This window comes from Punica granatum, chromosome 7, assembly GCF_007655135.1.
Source record: "Punica granatum isolate Tunisia-2019 chromosome 7, ASM765513v2, whole genome shotgun sequence".
Classification (NCBI taxonomy): domain Eukaryota; kingdom Viridiplantae; phylum Streptophyta; class Magnoliopsida; order Myrtales; family Lythraceae; genus Punica; species Punica granatum.
In genome coordinates, this window is record NC_045133.1 from 16,591,909 (window position 1) to 16,605,390 (window position 13,482).

General features: G+C 35.6%; 1 protein-coding gene across 1 annotated transcript; it reads right to left on the reverse strand.

Moving 5' to 3' along the window:
* Positions 1-6,928: 6,928 nt before the first annotated feature.
* On the reverse strand, positions 6,929-11,766 carry LOC116212756 (UPF0481 protein At3g47200-like). Its single transcript, XM_031547436.1, has 3 exons — positions 11,600-11,766; positions 7,584-9,077; positions 6,929-7,461 (listed from the first exon to the last, which is right to left on the reverse strand). The coding sequence occupies exons 1-2, from the start codon at positions 11,621-11,623 to the stop codon at positions 7,635-7,637; spliced, it is 1,467 nt and encodes a 488-aa protein (XP_031403296.1). The 5' UTR covers positions 11,624-11,766; the 3' UTR covers positions 6,929-7,461; positions 7,584-7,634.
* Between the last annotated feature and the right edge of the window lie 1,716 nt (positions 11,767-13,482).

Below are 13,482 nucleotides of genomic sequence, written 5' to 3' on the forward strand. Positions count from 1 at the left end.
TTCAAAATAAAATTATAATGGACATGTATTTATGTTTATTTCATTTGAAAAATAAATGTTTGGCAGAATGTAATAATTGACTTCAACAAAGATTACATTTCCTAGGGAGTAAATAAATAGTTTACTTCAATAATATCCGTTTTCTCGGATATACTAATTTGACTATTTTTTAATCATTTCTTTTTCTTTCTAGAGTTAATTTAATTATATTATGCCTATAGCATATGCTCAAGTAGCTAAAAATTTTCTAAGATCTATTCGATGTCTATATATTTATAAATTTAATATATAATATTAAAATAAGACTTTATTAAGATAAACTCTATTTTATCTTTTTAAGGTGTCATTATGTGCCAACTTTATGTTAATCAGCTGATGTAGTTCAATGTTTTCTTTTATTTCATGCATAATTTTGTATGAGAATTTATAGTATAATTTACAATTTCTTTAAAGAATTGATTAACGTAGTTATATTTTTATTGGAGGTTAATCAAATTAAGTATTTAAAAACTTATTCTCAGTCTAGATCCATGAGCCTCCCCTATAATCGGAAAAAAAAACTTATTCTCGGTATTTTGTTATTCCCAATATCTTATGGATGTAAACAAATTACCATCTCTTGAAAAATCGTAATATATATATATATATATATATATACTATTCTTGAAACCAGGGCACAGCACATAATAGAACGCAATCTTATGCAAAATTGGAGAATCCACAAATTTTATAAAAATTTGTGTAAATAAAGTAAAACGTAAAAAAAAAAAACTAATATACGTGCGAAAAATTGAGGTGCGCCTACCCAGCGGTAGCAATATTTTTTCTGAGCCGGATCAATCACAAATTTATTTGTGGGATTTCCTCTATTTATAATGTATCGTACCTAATATAAAATAGATTATATATAGTATCTATCTCTATTAAAAATATTGATATGATTTAACCAACCTATGTTGGCTCAAGTACCTCTCGGCAGCTTGGTTGACGAATAAACTATACAACATTATTGAAGAGCAAGAATGATTTGATAATACCTTTTCCATCTTTCCTATGGAGTTAACTACGCAAACTTGGTAATGACCTTTTTAATAGAACTAAAAATCAAAGTGATTGATAGACGGATCAGTAACAATTTATGTGTACTATAGTTTCTCATTTATAAAGTGTCATAAAGAATATTTTATGGATAACAAATCATATTTATGAAAAATATGATATGATTTATTTTTTCAAAATAAATATGATAATAGATTTTTCGAAACACAAATATGATCTATATGTATAGATAAGATCATACCCAATTTTAATATACATAATAATTTTATGTGATCACGAGTTAATGGAACCATACCAAATATATGACACATCATATCTATAACGTGTTATACAGAATACCTATATTGATATTTGTAATAGGGAAAATGACACCACACAGCACATAATTTTTTCGTGTTTCATATTGCAGCACAAAACGAAATAATTTCACAAGATAGCATAGAAATTATTATTTTTATCATCCTGCAACATTCCGTTAGCATTCTGTGAAATCCTTGACGAAATGGTGACATGACTTATGTTTTGGGGCAAACCAAGCACACCTGGAAGCCACCTCGAACGCGTCTAGGACCCACACTCACTCCCACACCCCTTCTCTTTGCCTTCTCCTCCTCCTCCTCACTCTGTTCCCACAGTCGTTTCAGCAGAGCACCATGAACGCCACCGACATTGCCGCCCTTCGCTCCATCAAGGACAGTGTCACCGATCTTTCGGGCTCCCACTTTTTCTCCACCAGGGACTTCACTGTAAAATACCACTGGGTATATAAGCGATTGGATCCATCTCCAACCCAAAATCTCGAGCCAATAAATTATGGTACCTAATCACTTATAAACTCGTAGATTTTTCTTTAGTTTTTCCGTGTGGGATAATATGTCTCAACATTCGCCCTCACATGGCAATGTGTGGCTTTGATACTTCACCTACACGTGCCATGTGGACTTGAACACCCACTCTCAAGAACTGACTACGAGCCGGGACTAGATTTTCGTGCTCGGGACTTAATCACGAGGTGGACTTCTTCTTACACCTATGGCGAGAGGAGGGGAGATAATTGATAAAGGGCCACACTTGGGCTGGACTAAGATGAGACGCAATTTGGCTACCTTGAAACTAAATTTGGCGTAGTATGAGCCCACACGTGCGCGTGAAAGCGTAACCGCTCTGATATCATGTAAAATACCACTGAGTGTATAAGCAATTGGACTAATCTTCAATTCAAAAATTTGAGCCAATATGTTGTGATACCTAATCACTAATATGTCACAGCATTCACCTCGCCCAATCCCTGCTCCACCTTCTTAGCCTCACCTGCTCCTCCTCTACCGCCCCCACCTAGGTGACCGCTCTCTCCCTCCCCCCCCCCCCCCCCCCCCCCCCCCCCCCCCCCCCCCCCCCCCCCCCCCACCCTCACTGGTTACCTCCCTGCCTCCATCTCCTCCCTCTCCGAGCTGACCCAGCTTCTCCTCTTCCCCGGCATTGTCACCGGCCCAATTCCTCTGGAGCTCAGCCACCTCTTTGGCTGCTTCTTCATTCTCTCTCTCTAAGCTCTCGCACACAGACAAATCCTTTCCTCATCTCTTCCCCTACCTCCTTCCATCACAGCCACCTTCATCATCTTCTTCCTTCCTCAACCCTCTAACAGCAGCCACCATCACCATCATCACAGTCACCTTCATTTGCTCCTCCTATGCCTCTTCCTTCGACCATCACGATCAACTTCATCTTCTTCTTCTTCTACTCTCCTTCTTCTTCCTCTTTGTTTTTGCTTCCTCTATCCCTCTCAGTGAAATCAGAATAATTGGTCTAGTCTTTGCATCATCATGCTCCTCTCCAACAGAGCATGCTCTGTTTTGTTTCCCTCCATATTTTCTAAGTTCGACCAGCCATTGCTGAGCTGCTGCCCCTGCTCCTCCTTGCTGCAGAGCTGCTCCAACTCTTTTTCTTCTTTGCAGGTTGTTGTGTCGCCGCTATTGCTGTTCGGTTACTCCCCGAGCCATTGCTGCTGCTAGTCGGGCTTCCTCCGAACCCCTGAGCACATGTGCTGCTGCTGCCTCGCTGTTGCTGCCAGGCAGAAAACCGGATTGTGGGGGGGGGGGGGGGGGGGGGGGGGGGGGGGGGGGGGCGCGCGAGAGAGAGAGAGAGAGCACACTAGAAGGCGACAAGAAGAACAATCAAACAAAGGTGATTGTCATAAACTTATTGAAAGGCAGCCGATCTCGTCTCTGTGCGTGGGAAATGAAGCTCGAAAGGGAGAGAAAACCAGAGCACGTATGGCTAAAATAAGAACAAAGGGTGAGCAATTTCATGGAAAGCAAAGCCTAATATACGAAAAGCAGAGAAAATGGGGGACTGTACCTGGGATAGGAGGAAAAGTAGAGCAGAGATGAGACCGGTTATGTGTGAATAAGAGAGACCAGACTCGGGAGTTTCCAAGAAAGTCAAAAATGGAAATGGAGAAAAAGGAAAAGCAGAGACGAAAGAGACTAGCACCCTTCTCCTCCACCATGAACGATCAGTCAACACACTAGCATGGCACCCTTCTCGGTCATGATTGCAAGGACGGAGAGACTGGAACAGAGGAGAGAGAGAGAGGTGGTAGAGTGTGGAGTTTTCAGGGAGAGAAAGGAATAGCGCCGTCACAGTTGCAGAGAATGGGTGAAGGAGTAGGTCCCAAACACGTCTAAGGTGGCATCCAGGTGTGCTTGGTTTGCCCCCAAAATACAAGCCACGCTAGCATTCCATCAGGGATTTCACGGAATCCTAACGGAATGCTGCAGGATGAAAAAAAGAAAAAATTGTGCTATCTCCTGAAATTATTTCGTTTTGTGCAGTAATGTGAAACATAGAAAAATTTCGCGTTGTATAGTGTTATTTTCCCTTTATAATATTTGTGTATAGATCATACAAAGTTTCAAAATTAAATTTTTGAAAATTTTGAAAAAAATTATAGAAAATAACAACCGATCAAAACATTACAGCATTTTATTAAAAAATTATTTTTAAAGAAATTTATAAAAATAATTAAAAATGACCAATCTACAAATCTATATCTATAATTTTTTAAATTAAAAAAATAAAATATTCATTTCAAAAAAGCTAAAAAATCGAGAAAATAAACAATTCAATCCCACAAATGATGCTATTTAAAAAAATTTTAAATTCTCTTTTAAAGAAAGTTAAAAAAAATAAGAAAATGGTGACCGGTCCTACAAATCTACTTCTATCTATATATTTAAAAAAATTAATTTAAAAACTCAAAAAATGAGAAATTTCATTTTTGAAATTGAACATTTTGGGACCATCTGGCGAAATTATTCTTTGGAATCATATAATTATTATTTATTAACATATCTATATATTGTTATCTCTTTTTATTATGTCTAATATTTTTATAATATTTTTATTTTTTATATTCTCAAAAAAGACGAACTCTCACATGCAACACGTGAGAATTTATACTAGTCTTGTTGAGAGGGTTTATAATATTGTTTTGAAGGACAAATAATTAAAGAGACACGTTGAAAGGTATATGAGGATGGGATCAAAGTTTAAGCAATATTTTGATAATATTTAAATGCGAGGAAATATTTTAAGAAACTACTAAAACGTGGATCCGCGTGATGCTGTGGTGGGGAAATTTTTTGGTCAATTTTTTTGATCTGTCATAGTATAGATTATGAGTGAAATTAACGATATATTAATTATGTGTAGAAATTATAAACTCTTGATTGATAGTAACGATCCAAATTTTCAAAAAATCATTATGCTAATTAATATGTCGTACAATATTAAGCTATAATTAAGTGACCCGCTAATTTGAAGTAATGAACTTCAATTATATTGTGAGTTCCAAAGTTCGTTAAAAGCACCTTATAGTCTCAATCAAATCATTGTCCATGCACGGATGTCTCAATCGTAGGCAAGTGTTGTCCCCATGAATTTTCACCGAAAAATGTAGAGCATTTCTAATATTAATTTATATTGAAATAAATAATGTCTCAATCGTAAGCTAGTACTGTGTCATTACTCACCATTATAATAGGTTTTAAGTGGTAAGATAATGTGAAGCAACGAACTTTGCATTCGGTCTACGGTTCGAAATTCGTTAAAAACCTCCAATAGTCACGGCCAAATCAGTGTTTAAGCGAGAATTAGTTTTACATCATAGGTTAGTGTTGTGCCTTTTCATTTCATCAAAACATCAAATCATTCGAATACTAATTTATCCGAATGAAGAAATTAAGAAAAATATATAATATTATTTTTAAAAAGAAAAACATTTAATATTATTTTTTAAAATGAATAACATTTAATATTGTTTTTTCAAAGAAAGGAAAGATGGTGGGTACGGATGGGAAAACCCACCTACTCGCCACCACCATCCTTTTCAAAGCAAGAGTTTTAATGATATAATCTATGATTAGTATTGTGTCATTTCATTTCATCGGAAAATAAAATCATTTCGAATATTAATTTATATAAGGGAAAAAATTAAGAAAATATTTAATATTAATTTTTAAAAAGAAAAACATTTAAGATTAATTTTTTTAAGAAGGAAAAGATGGTGGGTGCAGGTCGAAAAACCCACCTATTCACCACCACAGTCCTTTTCAAAACAAGAGTTTTAATAATACTAGAAAAGAAGCTACCGCTTTGCCGCAAAATAATTTTGCAGTTCGAATTAATACTCTATTTATATAACATTCACATCTTCTAATTTATATTAATATATGATGTTCAGCAATATTTCTCAGTATCTCTTAATAAATATAAGAATTGTATCACATTGAGTTAATTAAATATTTTTCTGCCAAAATAACTATAAATTATAATAGATATCAAAATACGAACTTAAGGATAGTATGGACTCGTGGAACATTTGCATTAGAGCTTATCGTGCTAGGGTAAAACGGAGGATTTGATTAACAAAATTTTATAATCTTGTTCTAAAAATAGTTTATGTTCTTTTGTCATGTCAAACTTTAATTTTATATTAGTAACTTGAATTTACTTCATCTTCAGCAAATCATTTTCATGTTAGAGATTTTTTTCTTTTAGTTTTAGTAAATTCACAATGTCATATAATTTACTCTTAATCATGGTCATCGGCAACCCCCAATTGGGGAGGAGGTGGCCACCGGTGAGGCCTTCACCTTCCCAAATTTAAAGAGAGAGAGAGATCAAATGAGAGAAAAGGGGGAGGGATTTTGTGGGGGCTCATCGCTGGCCATCACCCATACCTGCGACCTCATTAGTCGCTAGAGACTCCGACGGGGGGTTTTGGCCCATGGTGAGGCGGCGTCCTCATTTAAAAAAAATCAAAAATTACTAATTAACTATTAAGAATAATTTTTTGGATGGCAAAAGTTATTTTTGAGGAAAAGTTAAGGTCCGGACAAAATGGCAAAAAAAAAAAACGGAAGATTGAGGACGAGAACAACAAAAAAAAATGGAAGCTTATTCGCTCCCAAGCGGACTGTTCGAAAAAAAGTCCAAATGGACTCAGTCGACTGCAAGTATAACACAATCAACTACACCTTGACTCCAGTCAACTGTGCTGCACTTGTAGTCGACTGTGTTTATTTGGACCTTCTCGTAAGGTCCTATCCGGAACCCGATAATTTTCAAAAGAAAAAAAAAAAGGTTGACCAAAGTAGCAAAAGCTCCAAAAATTGAAGACCAAAGGCAAAGATGCCATTCCATCAAGGCCCTTTTCTCCACTCTTATATTTATTTTTTTTTCAGTTATAAAGGAGGTCTATGTCCTAGTACATGAATAGAAATAACAAAACTAAATAAAAGAACACATAAGTCCTATTGACGAGGATTGAACCCGACAGCTCATGGTTTCGAACAACGACTTGTGCTACTATACCAAATCCCCTTCCTCGCTCTTATATTTATTATAGATCAGCATTTTGTCACAAATTGTGCACAATTGGAAAGTGAAACCAACCCCTTTTAATCAAGGTGCGGAGAAGCAACATTTAGACACGAAATTTTCAAGAAACTTCCAAGCGACCAATAATTCTTGTTTGCATAGAAAGAAAGCAGCGTGGCGCTTAACGAAATAGGAGACAAACACAAAAGAGAAAAACAGTAAAGCGATAAGTACTGAAAATCCACAAGGAACTTCATCAAGTGAAGGGATCTAGAGAGGCCGCTCCTGGCGACTGTCAGAGGCAGTGGCAAGACGACGAGGCATGTGGGACGGCTCGTGAATGTCTAAGACTCTAATGGTGAATTCGCTAGATGATGGCATAGGCACGAACAGCTGCGGAAGTAATGCATTGCAGATCTCATGGGGAGTGAGGAATGGGGACAAGACCAGCACATTCAAGGGAAATAACTTGCACGAGCGAGTAAGTAAATGGTGAAAGATTTGCAAGCCTTATAGTCCCTACAAAGAAAATGCAACTTATTAGATAATCATTGGACTTATTGTATAAAATACATATATTATTAATAATTTATCATAACAAAACAGAACAGAGAATTACACAGATGATGCAGCTTACGTACCCAGACATTTGACAATATTGTCAGCAAACTGACGTGCCACGACTTGGATACCTATTTTTCACTGTAGAATGAGAGAGCAGTGTAGATAGTTTGTGTGATGGTTAAGATGAGCAAGAGCAATGCTGCAAGAACTGACAAGATTGCCCAGGGACTGCTAAGATGATTTCTTCTTAATTTCGCCATCCAGACATTTCGCTTCTTGCTGCAATGCTTCGTCAGTTTCTCAAGTATGTTTGCATAGTAAAAGTTGGACAGTATCCTCTGTTTGCACATATTGTTGAACATTGTAGCGATAACTTCATCATCACCCATTAAGCTTTCGATTATCCCTTTGTGCCGAAGCAGCTCAACATCCTTGGGGGTATTTACCAGACCGTCCATGAAACTCATGTAGTCTCCTATATATTTGTTTTCTCGGACATAATGTTCTTCATATGCGATTAAATTTCGAAATCGCCCTTCTGTACCATCATCTATTTGGATTACTGGAATCTCTAAAAGCCCATTTTCAAATGTGATATCATAAAACTTGCTTCTCGCCACACCCTTAAATCTAACTCCTAAATTGCGTAACTCCGTGGCAGAGTACTTGTACTTTTTTGTACTCACAGAAGTGGATTCTGTCAATGCTCTCTGCCCTTGCTGGGGTGGTAAGGCACGTTCGTCTTTCATTTCCAAGATCTCCTCAGCCAACATGAACTTGCGGACAAGATCCAAAAGATGCTTGAAATCACTGAGATTCTCTCGTTTTAGTCGTCTACATTGCAAGGGAGATTTGGGCAAGAGAAATGGTTCTGTCGCAAGATTGGAGATGCTTAGTAATGCAATTTTCCCTTCGAGTAAGCCTAGAGCTGAAGGCAAGCCCCCATATACCGGGAGATAAGTCATGGCCGTAAAAATAAGGAGGAGCGGGTCGGGCATGTCACCAATAATAGAATGTAGATGTTCCAGAACAAAGAATGGAATTTGATTTTCAAGTAACATTAGATCTCTCCCTAAGATCAAAGCTACCCAATCAGCTTTAAAGAGAGGGTCCATCTCTCTTTCATGTCGATAATTATTCCATGCGGCTTTACGGAACAGTTCAATGATAAAGCAGCCATCAAGTAACAGCATTTCTAAGAAGTCATTTTTCTCGAGAGCGACGGGGTCTGCATAGTAACCACGAGCCTGGTCTTCCAATTCTTCCAAAACTCCAAGATACTCGCTTAATTGGTCAAATCTGGATGCCCCTTTTTCTTCCTCCTTTCGTTTGATCAGACCATTTAGGTAGCGCAACTTATGTTGTTCCATATATTGAAGGTCCGTCTGGCGCTTATCATAATGGTATGGTCCAATCGAAAGCATCACAGGCTCGTACACCTTTTTATTCACAGTACGTAGTTCATGATGAACCCTAAATATATAACTCGTTGGCCTAGTGGGAGGCAGTTGATCCAGCTTTCCCATAATATCAATTGAGATCTTCTCCGTGTTCTCACCTCTTCTGGGAGTCTTCATAATAATAACAAGATGATATATAACTGAATTAGAAAATCTCCTGATGATATGTAGAATTCACAAGTTAATCTATTCTTAGTTATTAAAAGAATTATCAAAGAGTGTTATAGCGTAATGACTCATGTCTTTACTTGGCTGGTAATCTTTTGCTCTAAATTCTATACCCATTGTGAGACTCTTTGTGCTTAATTATTTTAGAATTTTTATTTAGTTGGTAACAAGTCATGAGCCTCCCTTGTTACGTATCCCGACTCCTGAGCTGGACGCACAGGGAGAGGGTAAAGAGCTTTTCTAATTTTGTTTTTAATTTTTTTCGGTGGTTCTAATAAGACTAAAAGTGACTCAACTGGGGAGAAAGTTGAAAGCTTGAATCAGCTCAAAAATAAGTTTAGGACCAAAACCAGAAAAGGCAAACGTATTAAAGCGAAGATTTTCCCAATTTGTAACTGATCATATTCTAGTAATATCGATAATAAATTAAAGATTCTTTACCGTGTTGTGATCCTAATAATAAGACTAATGACAATGCTATGATGACAAAAGTATGACCAGTTGTTTGGTAAATTACATGTAAAATCATAATCTTCCAGCTCTCTTTTTCAATTTTATCAGGAATAATCTTTTTAGTCATAACAATATCACAAACTTTGATTTTATTTTCAAATCTATCGTACCATTATATTTTTCATCTTCTTGCTTATGTATCAAATTATATTTTATTTTCTAACCGATGTCATTAAATTTTCAACAAAAAAATGTCCAATAAAACAATTAAAAACGTATCAAAATCTAAAAAAAAGTCGGAAAACCACCACAACGCTTGGGCGGGCACCTCACCTGGCAAGGGTTCCGGTTTTGTTCTTTTTTATATATAAATTACATTCCCCTCCTTTTCAATGACATTTCACCCCGTTCTTATGAGAAAATAATACTTCATCTTATTCTTGATTAAAAAATTAACACACCACACCAATGACCATGACCATGTTGACCAAATCAACAATTTTCTTTTGATCCTCGATCTTTAATTAATTCTGCAATTTCATCATAATTCTTTTTTTTCAATATTGTTCTCCACGTATCACTGGAAGCTCACTTTAGTCTTACCAACGAATTTACATATAATCCATTTATACGAATTGAAAATATTTTTAAAAGTTAAGAAAATTAAAAATAAAAAATAACTGTAAGTTCACAATCCAAGGTCGCTAGCGGCTCTTAAAACCTTTGGTTATCTGGGGCAGAGGTGCTGGCAAGGCTCCAACCCCAGCATCGATATACCTAACTAGGTATATGTGTTATGGATGGGGAGACTCGTTTACAGCCACATCACCACTTAAGTGGTCATCAATAATTTTGTCGGTGGTGATGACAGCTATTGATACAAAACAAGAAGTTTCCCATATAATTTTGCAAAGATGGAAACTTTCATAAACAAAAAAATAAGTTTTAAAAATTAATAAATAAAAACAAAAAGAGAACGACAACAAGAAGTAACCAAGGAGATGGCGAGGCCACCACCTCGAAGAGATGTCGAGAATCTCTAGCCGATAGTGATCACCGAGGGTAAGTGTGCGAAAGGGTAGAGGGCTCGTTGGGCGTCTTTTCCTACCCAAGATTACTGAGGGGTCTTAGTGAACAACGGTGATTGTCGATCTTGGGTAGACTCCTCAAAGTTATAATATTTTCTTAATTGGAATAATTTTTTTCCCAAAAATTAGCCCTCTCTCAAGATTAAGATATCAGAAATAGTGCTTTAGGATATCGTCAAGAGCTATCATCACGTTGCTCTTTTCTAGGGCTTTATTGCACACAATAGATTTATCGAAAATTCAAAGGGCAAGGTCAAGTTGGACAAACCGTGTAAACATTGAGAACAAGGTTAAAGAAAAAAATAAAGTAGGATGAAAAAGTGAAAGAATTTAAAGATATGGGGAAAAAAAGAGATTTTCCTTATCAAGTCAATATGGTCAATGAGTTGCAGTGTTAATTTTTATCAAGAATGGATTTGAAAGTCATTTAGTAAGACTTCAACGGAAAGGAGTGTATTTTACATTTTTTTTAGTTTTTAATTTTTATTTCCTTTTGCAAATTTTTGTAATTTCGTTACAATGGATTTTTTTGAAATATAATATGATGAAATAGAAATTATAATAATTAGTAAAGGGACATGGGTGGCTCTATAACGAGAGTAAAATCTGGAATCTCTAGTTACTAACCAATGGTCTGCACCATTAGGGTACACCCACTTCCTCCAAATTTTGATGATTTGGAGCCGATAAGTCAGCTAAAATACGGAAAATTAACTGACAAGTCAACAAATAGAATATGAAGGCATGATAGATCTATAATTAAAATGAAAATTTGTTGTTTTAATGTTAAAAAAGTTATTCATGATCGATTTGAGAAAATATTGGAAATTTGTGATCATACGTAATTTGCCTGTTCTTTTCGATTGATAATTATTTGTAGAATGACATGGACATGAAATCATAGACTTTGTTTAGAGCGTTTACCTGGACGCAAGCAGTGTCGCTCATTTCCTCAATCACTTTCTCTTTTCGATATTTAGAAAAGAAGTTCTCCCCCGCTTGGAGAAATTCCTCGCTGCGCCTTTCTCGCCGTGTACTACTTAGACGGGATATTGTTAATATGCTTGTGATTGGTTTGTCGAAGGAGTGCAATTAATCCAGACGGTTTTTCCAATTATATAGGCAGTGCATCATAACGATCGGGGCCTTCCCTGTGCACTCAAATGAAAAATATTTATTTTCAATGACCAAGAAAACCAAGTCAAGCTACCATTCTTTAGTTTGCTCCAGTAACGATCGCGGCGTTTGACATGCAATCAAATACGTAAAAAATGGCTTAATTAATATATAGGCAGACACATGTGCCCCCCACAAGTTCACATGTTCAACCTTTTATATGGGAGTAAAAAAGAAAAGGTCTTGGTCTTTTTCTGTCTCTTTCTCTTTCTCTTTCTCTTTCACGCATGAAGGTCAGCAAAACCTAAATCAAAAAGTCAAAACTCCCCCTTGGTAATAAATCTAAGTGTTGGTTGGTACTTGGTGCTATAATATACTATGAAGACAATTTTTCTTAAAAAAAAAAAGAAGCTAAATTTGAACTACCGTATCACATCAATATTTCCAATTTTCAATAATCTTAGTGTGATAACTCCTCAAATTTGAAGTTGTCACATCTTGTACTGGCTTTATCGAAAAATTCTCCATTTTAGACTACCATAGTTTGAAATATGATGACTCCCCCAATTTGAGCTTAGCGTTATCACATGTTGTATTGTCATTGTCAGAAAACTTTGTATTTTCGATAAGCTCGGTTTAAAATGTCATTATTATCCCAACTTGAATTAAATTATCATATCTCTTAAGTTATTGACAAACTTTCTACTTTGGAGAGCTCAATTCAAGTTGTGATAACTCTCCCAATTTAATCTAATTTATCACATCATTAACTTGAATTATTGAAAAACTTTGAATTCTCTGCAAATTCAGTTCAACATATCATAACTCCTCCAAATTGAAATTAGTTAACATTTCTTTTACATGAGTTATCAAAAAGCTTTCAATTTTCGATAATTTTTACTTTTTAATATCTCCACGAGTTTGAACTAAATGATTACTTCTTGTATTTGAGTTAAACTTCTCAATTTTTGATAAACTCAGTTCAACATGTGATGACTCCTCCAATTTAAATTATATTATCACATTTTTTACTACAATTATCGAAAACCTTTTAATTTTTTATAACTATAGTTCAACATATGATAACTCTTCGATTTGACTGAATTGTCGCTTTTTGTACTGGAGTTATAGTACATAAAACAAACTCTCAATTGATAACCTACCCAATTTTAATTAAGTTACCACATCTTAAAATTGCGTTATGGTAAAAACTTTCAATTTCCGATTAACTCACAGTCTAACATTTTGATAATATATAGGCAGACACATTTGAACTGAAAGATGAAAAATATTTATTTTCAATGACCAAGAAAACCCAGTCAAGCTACCATTTCTTTAGTTCTCTCCCGTAATGATCGAGCCGTTTGCCTTGCAATCAAATACGTACAGAATGGCTTAATCAGTATATAGGCAGACACATGTGCACCCACATGCTCACATGTTAAACCGATTATATGGGAGTAAAAAAGAAAACGTCTTGGTCTTTCTCTTTCCCTTTCTCTTTCACGCATGAAGGTCAGCAAAACCTAAATCAAAAAGTCAAAACTCCCCCTTGGTAATAAATCTAAGTTTTGGTTGGTACTTGGTACTATAATATATTATTAAGACCATTTTTCTTTGAAAAAAAAGGATAGCTAAATTTGAACTACGCTATCACATTAATATTTTCAATTTTGGATAATCTTAGTTCG